Source organism: Canis lupus, chromosome 10 (assembly GCF_003254725.2).
Source record: "Canis lupus dingo isolate Sandy chromosome 10, ASM325472v2, whole genome shotgun sequence".
Taxonomy (NCBI): domain Eukaryota; kingdom Metazoa; phylum Chordata; class Mammalia; order Carnivora; family Canidae; genus Canis; species Canis lupus.
Window position 1 is genome coordinate 28,651,310 of NC_064252.1, and position 17,691 is coordinate 28,669,000.

The 17,691-nt window shown below is 49.4% G+C and overlaps 1 protein-coding gene and 1 long non-coding RNA gene across 3 annotated transcripts; one reads left to right on the forward strand and one right to left on the reverse strand.

The window, feature by feature from the left end:
* Nucleotides 1–465: 465 nt before the first annotated feature.
* Nucleotides 466–14,529, forward strand: EIF3D (eukaryotic translation initiation factor 3 subunit D). Its single transcript, XM_025461025.3, has 15 exons — nucleotides 466–677; nucleotides 3,022–3,154; nucleotides 3,453–3,498; nucleotides 4,341–4,477; nucleotides 5,149–5,234; nucleotides 5,841–5,913; nucleotides 6,833–6,945; nucleotides 7,844–7,976; nucleotides 8,527–8,674; nucleotides 9,448–9,578; nucleotides 10,460–10,545; nucleotides 10,628–10,757; nucleotides 13,301–13,443; nucleotides 13,621–13,904; nucleotides 14,385–14,529. Exons 2-15 carry the CDS (start codon nucleotides 3,032–3,034, stop codon nucleotides 14,396–14,398), a joined length of 1,647 nt encoding a protein of 548 aa, XP_025316810.1. The 5' UTR covers nucleotides 466–677; nucleotides 3,022–3,031; the 3' UTR covers nucleotides 14,399–14,529.
* On the reverse strand, nucleotides 10,459–17,591 carry LOC112668638 (uncharacterized). Of its 2 annotated transcripts, XR_003141755.3 has the most exons (3): nucleotides 13,168–13,302; nucleotides 11,983–12,116; nucleotides 10,459–11,857 (listed from the first exon to the last, which is right to left on the reverse strand). It is a non-coding gene; the product is annotated as an uncharacterized LOC112668638 (long non-coding RNA). The 2 variants fall into 2 exon arrangements; XR_003141757.3 differs by lacking the exons at nucleotides 11,983–12,116; nucleotides 13,168–13,302 and adding an exon at nucleotides 17,021–17,591.
* Between the last annotated feature and the right edge of the window lie 100 nt (nucleotides 17,592–17,691).

Consider the following 17,691-nt stretch of genomic DNA (forward strand, 5'->3'; position numbering starts at 1 on the left):
CGGCCTCCAGCCGGACGACGCGGTGGCACAATCCCGGGCGCGAGCCCGGGGGCCGCATCCTCCACGTCAGCGGCGGACGTCGTCGTGCGCGGAGTCCGACCCCGGAGGGCGGCCCGCCTGCATTCGCGGCCCGGGCTCCCTGGGACCCCTCCGCCCTCTGGGCCTCGACCTGGCCCCTGCTGTGGGACCCGAGCCCCACGAACGGCTGGAAAAGGCCGGAGCCCCGGTCCCCGCGGACACCGAGGCGCCGGAGCGTCGGGGAAGCACAGGGACGCGGAGCTGCCCTCGCGCTCCCCGCCTCCTGCCTCCAGGGCACGGCCGCCACGTTTCAAAAACTCGGGACGCCCTCTCGGGGCGCCGCCGGACGCGCCCGTGACGTAACTGTAAACACACCTCCGGCGTCTGGGCTCCTCGGAGACCGTAAGGCCACCTCGCAGAGAACAGTGACGAACTTCCGGGCGTGCGACGGAGACCGTCGCTTTACGACCCGTGCGTTCCGCGGTCGACTCCGGAGGAAGCTAGGGGGCAGTTTACGACAGCGCCGATGGTGTTTGCGGCGCCGGCCGGTGCGCGCGCATCTTTCCTCCCTTTTTACCGGGTTCCTCGGAGGGCACCCGGGTGCGCGGTCTCCGGCCCGGACCATCTCTCGCCATCGGGGCCGGCGGAGGCCTTTACAGGTGAGAGGAGTGTTCCGTAGGGCTCCGCGGGTCTCTGGAGCCGGCTTGCGCTGGGCCCGGCCTTCGGAGGGGAGGCCTCCCGGAAGAGACCCCCGTCCCCCGCGGCCGCCGCTGCTCCTCCGCTGGGCGGGGCAGGACTCCGCCTTCGGGGACCCCGGGGCCCGACACACTTAGGGATGCGGGGCGCGGCCTTGAGGGTGGGGTCCCCCGGTCTTAGGCGCCGCTTTGCGGCCACGGCCTGAGCGTCTTTGACAGTATCTCTTAGCGCCGTTGGGTCTCCGGGCCTTCAGAGGGGCCTGCGGCTCGCTGAGTTTGTGTGAAGGTTATGGGGGGCTCCAGGCTGAGCAGGGCTCGACCTGCTCCCAGGGGTTCCCAGCCCAAAGGTTCTTCCCTTTTCTGCGAAATGGACGGCGGTGGCGGCGCAGGTCTGGTCTGATCTGAGGCGGTCTCCCCCCGGGGCCGGTGGCTTCTGATCTGTAGTGGCCTGCCCGCCGAGCGCCCCCGCCGAGCGCCCCCGCCGAGGCCCGGAGGGGCCTCCCCCGCCCCTGTAGCCGGTACGGCTGTCACCGGCGCACCTCACCGGCTGTTTCTGCTTCTGGTTCCATCCTGCTCACTTTTACTTTACACGCGTTGAAGCCAAGGGACTTCCTCCCACCCGCTGGAAAATGCATGCCAAGCCTTGGGTCTGTTTCCTTCGTCAACTGTGGCAGAACAGCCAGATTTTTTAAATATCATTAGTGTGTTACTAGGTACCGCCTAAAGCCCCGTTTCTTCTCGGGCTGCTCCCAGCTATAACAATGGGAAGAATGCTGGGCTTAAGACAGACAACCCTGGAAATCAACTGTGTTTTGAAGCAGTGGGCAGATGGACAACCTAATTGGCCGAGCTGCAAAATTTTAATCTCCAAAAAGGGCGTGTGGGTGTGGTTAGTGCTGTTAACTTCTTTAGCATAGTGTCTGACACATCGTAGGAGCTCAGTAAATACTCATTTTAACATGAATCGTCGTGAAACTGCCACCCCTCTTCTCAGTCCTCTTCCCCTAGTATAGCTTAAGCTGAGAATCGGAGGAGGGAGCTCTCAGGAACGTTCCCTGTTGCTCTGATTCCCGGTGTCGCTTCTGTAGGAAGCCTGACTCTCCCCAGTATGGGACACGGAGGAGAACTTACTACAGTCGCTGTACCTGTTCCCTGTGGTTACTCTCCAGGCTCCCGAAATGAATTTTCCTCTGGGAACTCAACCTGAGGATTACGACAGATGGATGATAAGTGCATAGGTCTTTGATCGGAACTGTCAGGCAAAGATCTGTTCTGTAGCCCGTGGCTTTTACTCACTTGGGAGGAGCTATAGCATTACGCAGAGTGTGGGTTCCAGCCAGACTGCTTTTTTCAATTTTTTCATCAACTAGCATTGCAAATTTGAACGATTTCTTAGCTTCTGTGTGTGCCTCAGTTTTCTTATCTGAAAAGTGGGGATGACGCTAGCCGCTCCCTCAGGATTGTTGGGGGCATTCACTGACTTTATGCAGGGTAGATAAGAACATTAACTGGTACTGATAATATCTACAAACATGTGATGTATGGCCACTTTTATGACCTAGAGTTTATGGTAACCTCAGCTTTCTGACCAGCTTTTAACTTGGCTCTGTGTCCACTTGTTCTGCATAAGGATTTATATTGATAGAAAATTAGAAAAACAAGAAAGAAAAGTTAGATATCAGGATATATTTCTGGACTCCTTTTTTTCTCAGCACTCTGCATGTAAATATATTTTTGCAAGTCCCAATTATAATTGTGTGGCATTTTAAAATGAAACTATTCTCCTACATGTAACTATCAAGGCCTTCACAATGATCTTGTAGGGTCTTGATTTATTTTACAGATGAAAAGACAAGGCTTGAGGAAGCTACAAATTGTATACCTTGGCAGAGGTGTTTCTGAGAACTAGAATGAGGTTATTACACTTGAGACAAGGTTACTCATTCCATCAAATCTAAGACACCACTCGGTTTTAAAAGCACTACTATGTTATGTAGCACTAAAAAAGAACACCTGCCAATTAAGACAGCCTATCAAGCATAAGATGCAGCCTCATTTCAAAGACATTATAGTGGGAAAAGCGGGTGTCACAGAATCAATGCAATATGGTAATTTGGTTTTGTTAGTGGTCTTCTAAGTATTTCCAATATTATCTATAGGAAAATAGTTAGTAGAGCTCAACAGTTGGGTGTTCCATATTGTGTGTTGCTTTTTGAATTTTATCATTGTGTCTTAGATTACCTCAGTAGGCTTTTTGTGTTTGGAGGCCTTTCTTCGTGAAGCTACTCACATTATTTGTATTTTTAAGGTTTTAGAAGATGGCAAAGTTCATGACACCCGTGATCCAGGACAACCCATCAGGCTGGGGTCCATGTGCGGTGCCCGAGCAGTTTCGGGATATGCCCTACCAGCCATTCAGCAAAGGAGATCGGCTAGGAAAGGTACTCACCTGTTAAAGTAAATCTTTTAAGCTATAGCTGCTACTCTCTGTTAGTTAATTCCAATTGTATTATCTCAAAAGCATAACTTGTGCGTTCCTTATAGGGACACCAGCTGGGGAAGGTTCTCACATCTGGGTACTTGCAGTCATCATTGGAAAGCTGGGCACTTACAAAGGCCTTGGGAGCCGGTCCTTCTTACATTGTTCCCAGACTATGTCTTCACTTACAGGGGTTTCTGGGTTAGGAGAAGCATGTCTGATTGACCTGTGTGCTCTTTCTTCTCTTGTTGCTTTTACAGGTTGCAGACTGGACAGGTGCCACATACCAAGATAAGAGGTACACGAGTAAGTGTTCAACTGACTACCCAGATCAGGGCCTTGGGAGGATTGTTACTTTTTCTAGTAACCTCCATCCAAAAGCATTCTAGAACAGGAACAAAATGCTAATGATAATTCATGGTTTTTAAGGGCATAGTCTGAACTGTAGACAATACCTACTTTTTTTTTTAATGGACTCCAAACTTAGATTGTTCATTAAAGAGGTTTAATCTGTTATAGTGGAATTTTTTTCCTCCCACTTTTAGGGAGCCATGAACCTTTTCACAGATCCTTGAACTCATTCCCTTTTTGCACTCCAGTGCCTGGGAGTTACTGAACCTTTGAAGCCAATCAGTAGACTCCAGATTTTAAGATCCTGATGGACTAAATGGGTTGTTGTTTGTTTTTCTGTGCCAGTTGAGATTGTTGGAAGTGGCTAGTTGGAATACTAAGTTAAGTTTATCAGGATTGAGGTCAACAGTAAAGTATATCATAACCCATTAGGCAGTTGATGCAGATAATTGCATATTTGCATTATGCATGCCACATATTTGTCCCTTCTGGGAGAGTAAATCTTAACTCCTGTTCTTACAGAATAAGGCAGGGTGTGAAATGGGCTTGAGGTCCTCAGACTCTGTTTTGACTCAAAAAGTTCTTTAGACCAGAACTGTTCAAACTTGAATGTGCACATGAATCTCCTGGGATCTTCTTAAGAGGCTGATTCTGATTGAGTGGATCTGGGGCGAGTCCATATGCATGCGCTTCTGCGAAGGATCCTGAGTGCATGCTTGAAGTAGCAGGGCTTTACACCAGCATGTGTGTAAAGTCTGTAGGTGGTAGCTGTTACACATCACTGCCTTTGCTTACAGATAAGTACTCCTCTCAGTTTGGTGGTGGAAGTCAGTATGCTTATTTCCATGAAGAGGATGAAACTAGTTTCCAACTGGTGGACACAGCACGCACACAGAAGACTGCCTACCAGCGGAATCGGATGCGATTTGCACAGGTAGGCCAAGGGCCAGCAATCTTACCATCTTGGAGCCATTATCATTGGTTGCCACCTTGTGCATACTGGTGAGAGGAAAGTGCATTCTCATAGGTCTTCCAGTGACTTTCAAGTAGCTGACCAGTGACACGTTGTGCTAAAGTAAACTTACACTGGGTCCAAAGATGCATTTTTCTTAAAGGTTTTATTTATTTGAGAGAAAGAGCATGAGCAGGGGTGTGAGGGGGTAGGGGCAGAGGGAGAAACAGGGCTGCCCACTGAGCACAGCCCAACCCAGGACTTGATCCCAGGACCCTGAGATCATGACCTGAGCCAAAGGCAGGTGCTTAACCAAATGAACTACCCTGGCATTCAGATAGTTTCGGTTTTTGTTGCCCAGTGGCTAGGGCATCATGCCTTTGTGCTAAGAGAAGGTGTTTATGTCACGTAGAAAGGGGCCTGTTGCCTCATTTGATTGCCGTGTGCAGGTTTTATTAAGTAGAAGGTCCAGTCGGGCTGCATCTTACTACGTAAAGAGGCAAACTGTAACTCTAATAAAAGCCCATAAGCCTACTTCAATAAAAAACGTGCAAATGTATGTCTAGGCTAAACCCAAGTGCTCCCATTGAGCACTGCCTTTTGTCTGTCAAATCCCCAAGATTTTGACATGGGTGTTTTTTCTTAATTCCCAGCGGAACCTCCGCAGAGACAAAGATCGACGGAATATGTTGCAGTTCAACCTGCAGACCTTGCCTAAGAGTGCCAAGCAGAAAGAGAGGTGAGGTTTTCCATCCTCCTGGAACACGCTGTTCTTCAAGACTGACTGTACTCTGAAATCACTGAGCCAAAGCAGGAGGATGGTTGTCTTCCCCATAATTGCAAAAAAAACAAAACAAAACCGCCCTGATTCCAGGGAAACCACTGGTTTAGCCTGCCATCGTCCTCCAAGGGCTATTCTTGGCAGATAGAGGAGCTGGATGGTACTTGGCAGTGGCCATGCACACTGGTAGGAAATGAGGGCAAGTAAGTCAAGCCCTGGGGCTCACGTAGGCTCGGTTCTGCTGTGGCACAAGTCCAGGGGCATCCTTCACACTGGGCCCTGGGAGCTGTGTCATGCAGCAGCCCTGCCTCAGGCTGGGGCTGCCAGTAGACTCTGCAGGGGGGGCAAAGCCTACCTGCTCGGCACTGGGGAGCAGCGTACTTCTAGCACTCTAACATGGCATGCTTTCACTAGACTCTTTTTCACTAAGCCCCTATTTTCTTTGTTGCGAGAAGTCCTGATGTTGAAGACGAGGTTTAGTGGAAGAGAAGGGCAGCTTCTGCCTTTTGAGAAGCCATTGACTTAAAGGTCTGCACCCACAGCACAATCTTTTTACCTTTCTAGAGAGCGCATACGGCTGCAGAAAAAATTCCAGAAACAATTCGGAGTGAGGCAGAAGTGGGACCAGAAGTCACAGGTAGTGTATCCACACCAGAGTTTTCTCTAGAAACTCAATTTTGCTGGTTTATTTGGTTTTATGACCACTTTATTGAAACAAAATCCACATGCTATACAATCCACCTACTTAAAGCATACAAGTTCAGTGGTTTTTGGTACATTCACAGATACGGGCCAGTGTTACTGCAGCCAGTCTCGGAACATTCTCCTCATTCTGAAAAGAGCCCGGTACCCTTCAGCACTTAGTCCTTGTTCTCCTCAGCCCTTGGCTGTTACCAGTCCCTTCTGTCTCTGGATTTGTGCTTCTAGACATTTCACATAAACAGAATCCTAAACAGAATGTAGTCTTTTGTGTCTGGATCCTCCCACTGAGCATGTTTTCATAGTTCATCCACCTCGTGGTGTTTGTTCATGCCTCCTTACAGCCAAACTTGTATGGATATACCACGTTTTGTTATCGGTTCACTATGGTTTCCGCTTTTTGCTGTTATGAAAAATGTTGCCATAAGCATTCGTGTACAGGTGCTTATGTGGGCACTGTGAGGATAGAAGACACCCGTAAGCAAGAGAGAAGCTTCAGTGGCAGCAATTAAGATTTTGCTGGACACAATGCTCGTTGTGTGTTAATGTCCTGAGAGAAATAAAAAACTGCTAAAGCTTCTTTTCTGAAATACATACACGTGAAAGAGCTGGTGTTCCCTGGGTGCTGACATCACCTTCAAGTAAAAGTCCTGATTGATTTTTATTTCTTGACCCCTTCAGTCATTTTCTAGATCATAAACTCCAAAGAGTCAGGGATTCTTTTATAAAGCAGCCAACACATGGCAAATGTTCTGAAGAGATTTATTGACTAAAAACCCTTCACACTGTTAACATGCCTTTTGCTTGTGTTATGCCCTAGTTGTAATTCTTTTCCCTCCACTGGTTTTGCACTGCAGAAACCCCGAGACTCTTCAGTTGAAGTCCGTAGTGACTGGGAGGTAAAAGAAGAAATGGACTTTCCTCAGTTAATGAAGATGCGCTACTTGGAAGTATCAGAGCCACAGGACATGTAAGTGGCATCGTTTGCTACCTTCCGCCACGCACTTAGGTGTGTGGACCTGCTGCTGGTGACTTATGTTCCTAAGCCATAGTATTTCCAAAAGAGAATTTGAAGCTGCTAAGACATTGCACAAGATTAATGTGTTTTTAAAAATCAAGGCTAAGGCGAGACTAGGAGAAAGAAGTTCGCTGATGTTAAACTTGAGAGATTTCTTTCCACTTCCTGGCATCGTGAGCAAAAGAGAAATCAAGTTGTGTGGCTCTTTTGGCAAGAAGAGAGAGTAGTTTGTCAGAAGCAAAGCTTTTCCTGACATTACAAAGAGCTGTTTACCTCAAGTAGCAGATCAATGTCAGTGGGGACCGGAGTACCAGGTTAGAAGTCAGTGCATCTGGAGGCCTCTAGAACTACCTGTCTCTTCATCTTGGCCTCAGTCACCATGTCATTAAAATGTGGAGGTTGAGTCAATCAGTTTTGTTCATGCTGCTCTGTGGGGCCATATCCAGAGCTTAGGGGACGGGCCCTGAGTGAACTCTGAGAACTTGTCTTCTGTTCTCATCAAAGAAAAACCATTTCTTATTTTTTAGATTTCTGGATAAGAGTTTGGATTCAATGTCTTTTCGTTTTAAGATTTATTTTAGAGAGAACGCACACAAGCAAGGGGATGGGCAAAAGGAGAGGGAGAGAATCTCAAGCAGGCTCTGTCTCCCTGCTGAGTGTGGAGCCTGATATGGGCTTGATCTCACCACCCTGAGTTTATTACCTGAGCCAAAATTCAGAGTTGGCTGCTTAGTGGACTAAGCGACCCAGGCACCCTTCTAGTAATGGCTTTTAAAATACAAACAAAAATAACAAAAGCAGCTGATGATCTTCCCGTTTCCTTTGTGTGTCTTCTCCACTGTCCCGTCAGCGAGTGTTGTGGTGCCCTGGAGTACTACGATAAAGCCTTCGACCGCATCACCACGAGGAGCGAGAAGCCGCTGCGGAGCATCAAGCGCATCTTCCACACTGTCACCACCACAGATGACCCTGTCATCCGAAAGGTGGGCACCCTGAAGGAGTGCTGCTGGCTTCTACAGTTGAGGCTGCAGAAGGAACAGCACACAGGCACATCCATGGATCTTGGGACCTCAGAAACCCTTTTAGACAAGATGCTCCCAAACGGGACAGGACTAGATGGGAATACAGGCACCTTGCTGGCTACACCATAATGTTGGGGTTAAGCGGAGGTGGACTCGAATCCCAGCTCTACCGGGCTCCCCCGCACCACCTACCTGAGGCCTTCTTTGCTTACCCATGAGATGGGTTGAATGTGCTTACCACCAGCCACTGGAGGCAGGACGAAAGCACTGCAAGGTGCCATCCTGGAATATGGCAAGTGCTCAGAGAGCTGCAGTCCCTGTATCCCAGGGTGGTGACTGGCCATGGAAGCTTGTGGGCTGGTTTGCCGGACTCACCCCTTAAGACAGGTTAGAGGGGTGTGCACGTGTGCTTGAAGGCAAGAAAGCTCCCTGCAGGGGAGTCCTCCGTGCACGTGGGCTGTTTGGCCTAAGTGTATCTTCACATCTCTCTTTCTCTCTGTCCTCTTTGCAGCTGGCAAAAACCCAGGGTAATGTGTTTGCCACTGATGCCATTCTGGCCACACTGATGAGTTGCACCCGCTCCGTGTATTCCTGGGACATTGTTGTGCAAAGAGTTGGGTCCAAGCTCTTCTTTGATAAAAGGGACAACTCTGATTTTGGTAAGAAGCCTGTCTGGGAGCAGCACAAGGTGTCAGGTGTTCTGTTGGTTTCGAGCAAGTCCCTGCTACTAGAGAGTGGACGGGAAGTGATCTGTGTCCTCACAAGCACTGATGGCTGCAGCTGAATCCCTCCCCGCCTCCTCAGCAAAGGCCTGTCATGCACTACCTCCTCGAGGTGCCAGATTTCTGAGTCCTCCCATAGCCCCAATACTATGTGTGCAGGTGTTACTCATTTGAATGGCATTTTCCTGGCTTCTGTCAATGCTCCATACCACCTTTAACATTTATTCCATGTTTTCTTTAAATTAATGTTTCTTTTACCTTTATTTCAGTGTATTTATAAAGGGAAGATTACATGTGCATGTATTTGATAACAACATAAATGTGTATAGACACACCATGAAGGGAAACCATGTCACTGAAATTTGATAGCAGTGAGATGGAATGATATAATTACATTCCGCACCAGAGGCTTAGGACCTTCTTCTTGTTAAAAAGCTGACAAAATCAGATATTATTTTGAGGAATCCAAAGGGACTGAAAGGGGATCGTTGTCTTATGATGTGCTTGAATTTAATGTTAGAGAGGATCCGAAGTTACCCAGTAGTGCTTCCTGCTTCCTCGCCTCTGCACCCCGCGCTTGGGAGAGCTGGGTTAGCAGATGCTGGAAGGATGGGCCTGTGTTGCTGGGATCGTGGCCCCTCCCTGCAGTGCCAGGCACATTGTTGATGACTCGGTTTCGCTGGTGGGTGACCACGCTGCCACTTTTGCAGACCTCCTGACAGTGAGTGAGACTGCCAATGAGCCCCCACAAGATGAAGGCAATTCCTTCAATTCACCCCGCAACTTGGCCATGGAAGCAACCTACATCAATCACAACTTCTCCCAGCAGTGCTTGAGAATGGTAAGGCGGAGAGAGCATCTGGGCACCAGATTCTCTTTTGTCCCCTTCCCAGTGTCCCCATTGAATATCTGCGTTGTGGTAGGCTGTGGGGTTGTGGGACTGAGCAGGGGCAGGCATGGTCTCTTCCTGTCACAGAAGAGCTCCAAGCTGTGGCTTTGAGGTCAGACTGCCTGACTGAACCCTAGATTCACCACTTCAGAGCTTTGTGGTGTGTGGTATGTTTCTTCTCTATAGGGTTAAAATACTAAGCATACCTGTCTCAGCCAGACAGGATGTAGAGGTTCTTTCAGGTGTTTGACAAACTTGCTGATTAATTTATTTATTTACTTATTTACTTATTTATTAAATTTTATTTATTTATGATAGAGAGAGAGGCAGAGACACAGGCAGAGAGAGAAGCCCGCTCCATGCACCCGGAGCCCGACATGGGATTCGATCCCGGGTCTCCAGGATCGCACCCTGGGCCAAAGACAGGCGCCAAACTGCTGTGCCACCCAGGGATCCCCATGCTGTTTTATACAATATACTGTTTAGGTGCTGGAGATCTAGTAGTAATAAGCAAAGTTTCTGCCCTTAGGAGGCTTCATTATAACAGAAAGGAAAGATAGTAAACTAAACAAACCTATGTCATGTCGAGTGGTGGCATGTACTCTAGAAAAAGTGAAACAGGACAGTGGTCAGTCATGGCTGCGAATTCAGATACAGGGGGTCTGTGCTTGAAGTTGGGAGGAGTAAGCAGCCCACGACATAGTGCATGTGGAGCCCACCACCCCCTCAAGGGCTGCAGGGAGCCAGCCAGGACTGTAAGCTGAGTGCAGGGGCTGGTCCATGGGCTCAGCCACGGGTGCTTGCTGTCTCGTGACACCCTTGTCTGTTGGCAGGGGAAGGAAAGATACAACTTCCCTAACCCAAACCCATTTGTGGAGGACGACATGGACAAGAACGAAGTCGCCTCTGTCGCCTATCGGTATGTCAGCCACCTGGGCAGGGCGGCCTCTCTGAAACCCGGGAGCTTTGGGTACCAAACGGGCTCCTTGTTGGCTCTGCAGGTACCGCAGGTGGAAACTTGGAGACGACATTGACCTTATTGTGCGCTGTGAACACGATGGTGTCATGACTGGAGCCAACGGGGAAGTGTCCTTCATCAACATCAAGACACTCAACGAGTGGGATTCCAGGGTGAGGCGCATTTGGTCGCCCTGGCCATTCTTCCTGCAGGGTGTGCCATCACTGGCGAACTCCCTGGTTAGCGTTTGAGCCTTGGTCTCATGCCCCCCCGGGCATCATACAGCTACCAGGAATTTTTTTTTTCCCCATCTGAGTTTTTCCTCCCCATAATTCCTCATTGAGGAGATTTGTGTCTATGTGTAGAGAATGTGGTTACAGTTTAAGAAGTTTTCTTATTTTGCACATAGGAAGCGGTAGTAACTGCCTTCTCATGGGATTTCATCTGAAACTGTTCCAGTCTGCCCTCCTGTTGGCTTCTGCCCTCTGCAAGCGTGGGGGTTTGGTCTCTCATCGTCTGGGTTGGCGGGTTTCCTGGAAGCCCTGGAGCTCTTTTGATCTGTTCTTTCACTGAAAGCAGCCACTACCTTCTCTCCAACCTTTTGGTTTCTTCTTCCAACTCCTTCACTTCTTGAACTCAGAGATTCTCAGATCAGTGAAGATTTGACTCTTCAGGAGGCCTCTTGAAAGAAACGTGCTTCCTTCATCTTTCCTGCTTCTGCTGCCCTCTCACGCTAGTGCTCTGTGATTGTTGGGCTGCTCCCCTTCCTGAAGCTGCCCAGGCTTATGTGCCTGACTACAGTGGGTGGCAGTGCTCCTGGGGCTGTGTACCAAATAAAGGGTCCTCCATGGGAAGGACGGCTCAGGCTGAGCCTCTGTCAAACGGGGTCTGATGAGATGGAGTCTATGGGCCATTTTGCTCTGCCTTCATTAGAGCCTTGGGGCTAGCATTTACCACCACTGATTCCCACTCCCCAGTCTCTGTCACCTGATGAAAGAGCACACCAGAAGCCTTGCTACAAACTTAGCTCTGGGGCCAGTGGCCTCATCCTAGACTTTCCACCAGGCCTCCCCATAGCATTTGGCATCACTGTAGCCATGTGGCTTTGCCCCCTGTGCTGCTACCTTACCTGGACCCATATGTTTCTTCCCTCCCTTCACTTGTTTTCTCTGCTGGTTCTCCTCCTTTTTGACCTCCAATGGATCCTTCTTTCAGGGAGTTCTTTTTGCCACAATTACGTCTGTATACCGCCTCATATTAGTTTTCTTTTGCTCTGTAACAAATTACAGGCTTAAAATGAATCTGAAGGCTGTGGAAGAAACTTCTAGGCTCATTCTACTTAGCAGAATTCAGGGTTCCTTGCCATTGTGGGACTGAGCATCCCCATTCTCTTGCTACCTGTCGCCTGCGGCTTCTCGGCTCCTAGAGGTCACCCACATTCCTTGCCCCAGGGTCCCCTCCATCTGCAAATCAGCAACAGCACAGCACTTTTCTCCTGCCTCCAAACTCCGACATCTGTGTCTGGCTTACACCTGGATTTAAGAGACTCATGGTTATGTAAGGCCCACCCAGGTGGTCTCCCTTTGTTAAGGGACTTTAAGTATGTGTACAGAAAACCTTTGACATAGAAGGGGTAGCATAATTATGGGCGTGATGTTTCCTCAGCGGCACGGGGCCATGCACACATGGGAAGGGGCCATTGGGGGTCATCTTAGAATTATGCCTACTCGAAGCCTCAACAGTGAATTCTAACAGTGATTCCTCAGATCTGCTCTGATTCCTTTTCCATTGTTATTCTGCTGAAATCTCTTTTCCCTCCAATGTCTTCATTTCTCTCCTGCTCCCTTAGGCTCAGCCTCAAACATCTCCTCTCCCTTGGTTCTGCCAACATCACCCCAGTTTAGGACACTGTTAATCATGCCTGTTACTGCGCATTTACTGACCTCCTGAGCACCCTCCTCCACCCACCCCCCCACGCTGCTTCTGTCCAGCACAGATGTGTGGAGAGGCTCATGAAATGCCACAGCAGTCTCGTAAGGGTGATTTTTGAGGGAAACATATCTATCTCTGAATTTTTTAGGCCTAGCTTCTAAAAGAACTCTAGTATTTATTAGCCTCTGGTTTCCATGAACCAAGGCAATCTGAGAATCTCTGCCATGTGACCCTCAACTAGTCACTTCGCTCAGAGTCCCAAGTTCTACATGTATGAGAGAGGTGGTTGGAGAAGATTATCCCTTCTTTTTATGCACGTGCATATACACAGGGTCAGACTCTGGCCTCCACCTCCATGCAAGGCTGACCCGGCCTATGACCTGTCTTTCCCTGTCTCTCTCAGATCACACCACCTCCAGCCTCTGTCCATGTCCTCCCCTTGGTTAGCTATTCTGTTTCCTCCATGGAACCATTCCTTACCACACAACACATGCTGAACGCTTGTCCTTGCCATTCATATGGTACTTGTTCACTTGTAAAAGATGTGTCCTTGTCTAGACAAGAGGAGTTACACTTTGCTGGGTGCCTGCTGTGTGGGAGGCTGCGTGCAGAGGGACCATGTCTTTGCTGTTTTAGAGGTGACAGTCTTACTTGGGATCTACCTGCAGACTAACCCACTTCCCAAGTCAAGCCCACAAGGGAGTTCCTTCTCTGCTGGAGGAGGTCCCAGGCCTCGGGCAGGAGGAGCCGCCCCTCACTCTTGTGCTGGGCTTGCCTTCCACAGCACTGTAACGGCGTTGACTGGCGTCAGAAGCTGGACTCTCAGCGAGGGGCTGTCATTGCCACTGAGCTGAAAAACAACAGCTACAAGTTGGCCCGATGGACCTGCTGTGCTCTGCTGGCCGGATCTGAGTATCTCAAGCTTGGGTAAGTTTTGTGTCCAGGGGTCATGAATGCATCTGCTACAAGGAGGGGTCTGTGGGCAGGGAGAGCAGGGCTTGCCTCTCCCCTCTCCCTTGGGAAGCACTGATTATTTGGCCCTGGGTGTTGCTGTGACTCTGTGCAGGCCTGCCTCCACCACCAACACCCCTTTCTTCCCGCTAGTTATGTGTCCCGGTACCACGTGAAAGATTCCTCACGCCATGTCATCCTGGGCACCCAGCAGTTCAAGCCCAATGAGTTTGCCAGCCAGATCAACCTGAGTGTGGAGAACGCCTGGGGCATCCTGCGCTGCGTCATTGACATCTGCATGAAACTCGAGGAGGGCAAGTACCTCATCCTCAAGGACCCCAACAAGCAGGTCATCCGCGTCTACAGCCTGCCTGATGGCACATTCAGCTCTGATGAGGATGACGAGGATGAAGAGGAGGAGGAGGAAGAGGAGGAAGGTGTGTGTAGCAGGCCTCTTTCTGAGGTCCAGGGTGGCTATAGGCTAGCTAGGGACTGAGCTCTGTAGCCCTGGTATAGAACTGCCGGAGAGCTCCCTGAGACTAGACTTTGGAGAAGTCTTCACTCTATAGAGCCAGAAGCTGTTTTAAGAGCCTTTAGATCACCTGAGGGGCTCAGGGGGAGAGTGGCCTTTGAGAGGCTAGAGTGAGGAAGAAGCATCTAGAGAAAGGCAGTGGAATGGTTAGCCAGTGGTCTGAAGGAGAAAAGATGCTCTGTGCTAGTTAACACAGGCTCAAAGCTGCCTCGTGCCTGCTATTCCAGCTGGTGACTGAAGGAAATTCCCCTTAGCCCCACAACAGTCCAAAAGGCTTAACTTCCAAGTGGAGATGGTAAAAAAAAAAAAAAGAAAAAAAAAAAAAAATCACAAGCAGGGCGCCAGTAGGACATGGCTCATTTCTCTGACATTTTGTGTCTTTCAGAGGAAGAAACTTAAACCGGATGGTGACGTGGAGCTGGAGTTTGTGATTCCACTGAGCTTAGAAGGCTTTGGATGCCCAGTGGAATGCTTGTCTGATTATTGTTGAGGTTTGAAGGTGGAATAAAGTCTAACCATTTAGTCTCCTACCTTCGTCACATGCTTACATTGTGATTGACAGCCCTTATGCCTTCCCCCAGGAGCTCTTGGGAGAGGGAGAGTTTGCAACAGCAGTTTACTATCTGGAGTTCATAATCAGGGCTCCTTAGTTTGTTCCTGAGCATCATTCATCGTATAGTCCTGTTAGAGGGTGAATGTCCTCGATATTTTTGTTCTTAGAACCACTTGACATGATCCTCTCCTGGGGATTTTGCCCTGGGGATGTGTCAGCGCGTGATGGAAGTCCCCATAAGATGTCCATTTGTACAGACGTGGGTGCCTGCTGGCTGTGTGCCAGACCCAGCTGCTGCCCTTAGAGACACAAATAACTCATAAAAGGCAGAGCAGGGCATGGTCTTTGAAGGCTAGAGTGGGTTTACTGTTCATGAGGGCCATGCCCCAGGAGATTTTTTTTTTTAAATAAATTAATTTTTTATTGGTGTTCAATTTACCAACATACAGAATAACGCCCAGTGCTCATCCCGTGAAGTGTCCCCCTCAGTGCCCGTCACCCATTCACCCCCACTCCCCGCCCTCCTCCCCTTCCACCACCCCTAGTTCATTTCCCAGAGTTAGGAGTCTATGTTCTGTCTCCCTTTCTGATATTTCCCACACATTTCTTCTCCCTTTCCTTCTATTCCCTTTCACTATTATTTATATTCCCCAAATGAATGAGAACATACACTGTTTGTCCTTCTCCGATTGACTTACTTCACTCAGCATAACACCCTCCAGTTCCATCCACATTGAAGCAAATGGGCCCCAGGAGATTTTGACAGATATTCCACTGGGTGGTGATTGCTGTTTGTAAATTGTTTTGGTTTGGGCGATGACAGTCCCAAGCTGGCGCCCTCATAGAATGTGTCATAAATCAATTATACATCTTCAGTTATATAAACTTTTTGTAAGTGAATAATGTTCTAATCTTGATGGTTTGAAGTAATTACCTTGCCAGGTATTGTACTAAGCTTTCCATAAATACCTCATGAGCCTGACCCAAAACTGGAATATTGGTCGAAATGATGCCATTGTACTGATGAGGAAACAGGCTCAGCTTTTGAGTAACATTCTTGAAGTTACTATTTTAATCAAAATAATTGAGCCTCAGGGGCACTCAAGTGGCTCAGTTGGTTAAGTGTCTGCCTTTGGCATGGATCATGATCCTGGGGTCCTAGGATTGAGCCCCACACTGGGCTCCCTGCTCAGTAGGGAGTCTGTCTCTCAGTCCCCCTCTGCTCCTCCCCCTGCTTATGTGCGTGTACGCACTCTCTCAAATAAGTAAAAATCTTTAAAATAACTGAGCCTAAGAAAGCAACCAAACATTTACTGGTTTTGCTAAACAACTAGGACATGAAACATGCTGCTGTTTTTTGTTTGTTTGTTTTTAAGATTTTATCTATTCATGAGAGAGACAGAGAGAGGCTGAGACACAGGCAGAGGGAGAAACAGGCTCCCCCCATGGGAACCCGATGTGGGACTTGACCCCAGGACCATGACCTGAGCCAAAGGCAGACACCCAACCACTGAGCCGCCAAGGTGTCCCTGAAACATGCTTATTGTAGAGCCTTTGAGATAGGTAGATTGTTAAAAAGTACACATTACAGTGATGTAACAAGTGCCATGGGGTTTCAGAACTGGGCCTGGTCGTCACCAGACTGCCTCTCGCAGACCCATGATGCAGTCCAGCAGGATTAGCTGGGATGAGTGGGCAGGTGGAAGTCAGTTTCAGCCCTGGGCCCTAAAAACTTTGCACCAGCTTCCACATGCTTCATTTATTCAATTTATCCCCAACTTGTATGTGTCCTGCTTGGGGCCATCAAGCTGCTGCTTCAGTGCTGACTCAAACCGCCCACTGTATCCTGCTGCTTTTCAGCCCAGCTTTCAGACGCTGCCATAATTTATCAGTCCTGCCTTCCCTTTACTCATCAGGTAGGATGAGCATCTAGTTTCAGGTACTTGATTATTTGCCAGCACCCAATCTCACATCTTCACAACCACCAAGAAGTAGGCCTTCCTACCTTATTTTTGGTATTTTGCATAGCCTGTCTGGTTTCAGTGTTGATTGAACAGATGGTTACTGGTAGCCTGTATGCCAGGTGCTGGAGGAAGCACTGAGGTCACGAGAGAATAAGATCATTTCTGCTCTATGGGCCTTTTCTCTGATACGGATACTGGCTATAAACGGATGAAGTGGCACTCCTTAATGGGTACTTTGTTCTGAGAGGTCAGGGAAGACTTCTTCCCCAGGGAAAATTTTTAATAAGCTCCAGCCATGCAAAGCTAGACCATAGACCATCAAGTTCTTTCCACAGCAGGCATGGCTGCTTTCCCGTGAGAACCCTCAGCCCCATCTCACTGGACTATATAATGACCCTTGAAGGTTTCTGTACTCCTCTCAAAACAGCCTAGGTTCTGCCCCTGTAACTCCAGCCAGGGTCCACATTCCACCCGTGCAAAGCCAGCCTTGATCACCCAGTTTACCTCAATGGCGGCTCAGGATCATCTTCCTGCTGTTCACATTCCCTCCATTTCAGCTCCACTGGTACCTGTGTATGAGCAGTGGATTGGCGTCTACACTGGCCTATCGTAGGCCACTTTGTTTACATTACCGAGAATGCAAAGCAAGATTCGTGAATAAAACACTTAGGAAAGAGCTCGTAATCTGGAGTAAAGAGGGGGTTGGGGAATGAATTCCAGGTTCCGCTGAACTGGTTGGTCTCTTCTGCGAATCGCCGCTAAACCTCCATTTGGCCGGTGACTACAGAATGCGGGAAACAATCGCCTACCTCTCCCGGCTGGTGGGACACCCAGCCAGGCACGCCTGTCAGTCAGCAAGCACCTGTTAGTTGCTGTTCTCCGTGCCAACTTCGGCCTGGCTTCCCGTCCCCCAAAGGTGGGGAGCCCGCAGGGGTTTGGCTACGTCAACGGCGGGGTGGAAGCACTGCACTGATCTCCAAAAGCCATCGGCCCCCGCGCCTCCCCGCACCTGGAGAGGCTGAGCCTGAACGCCCGCGCCCGCCCCGCAGCCCGCGGCCAGCACGTGCGCGCCCGTCCCGCGCCGCCCCGCCCCTCCCGGCGTGCCGCGCGCCGCGCACGTGACGGCGGCCCCTGCGATTGGCCGCGCGGGAGGGGAGGGGCGGGGTGGCCGCGGC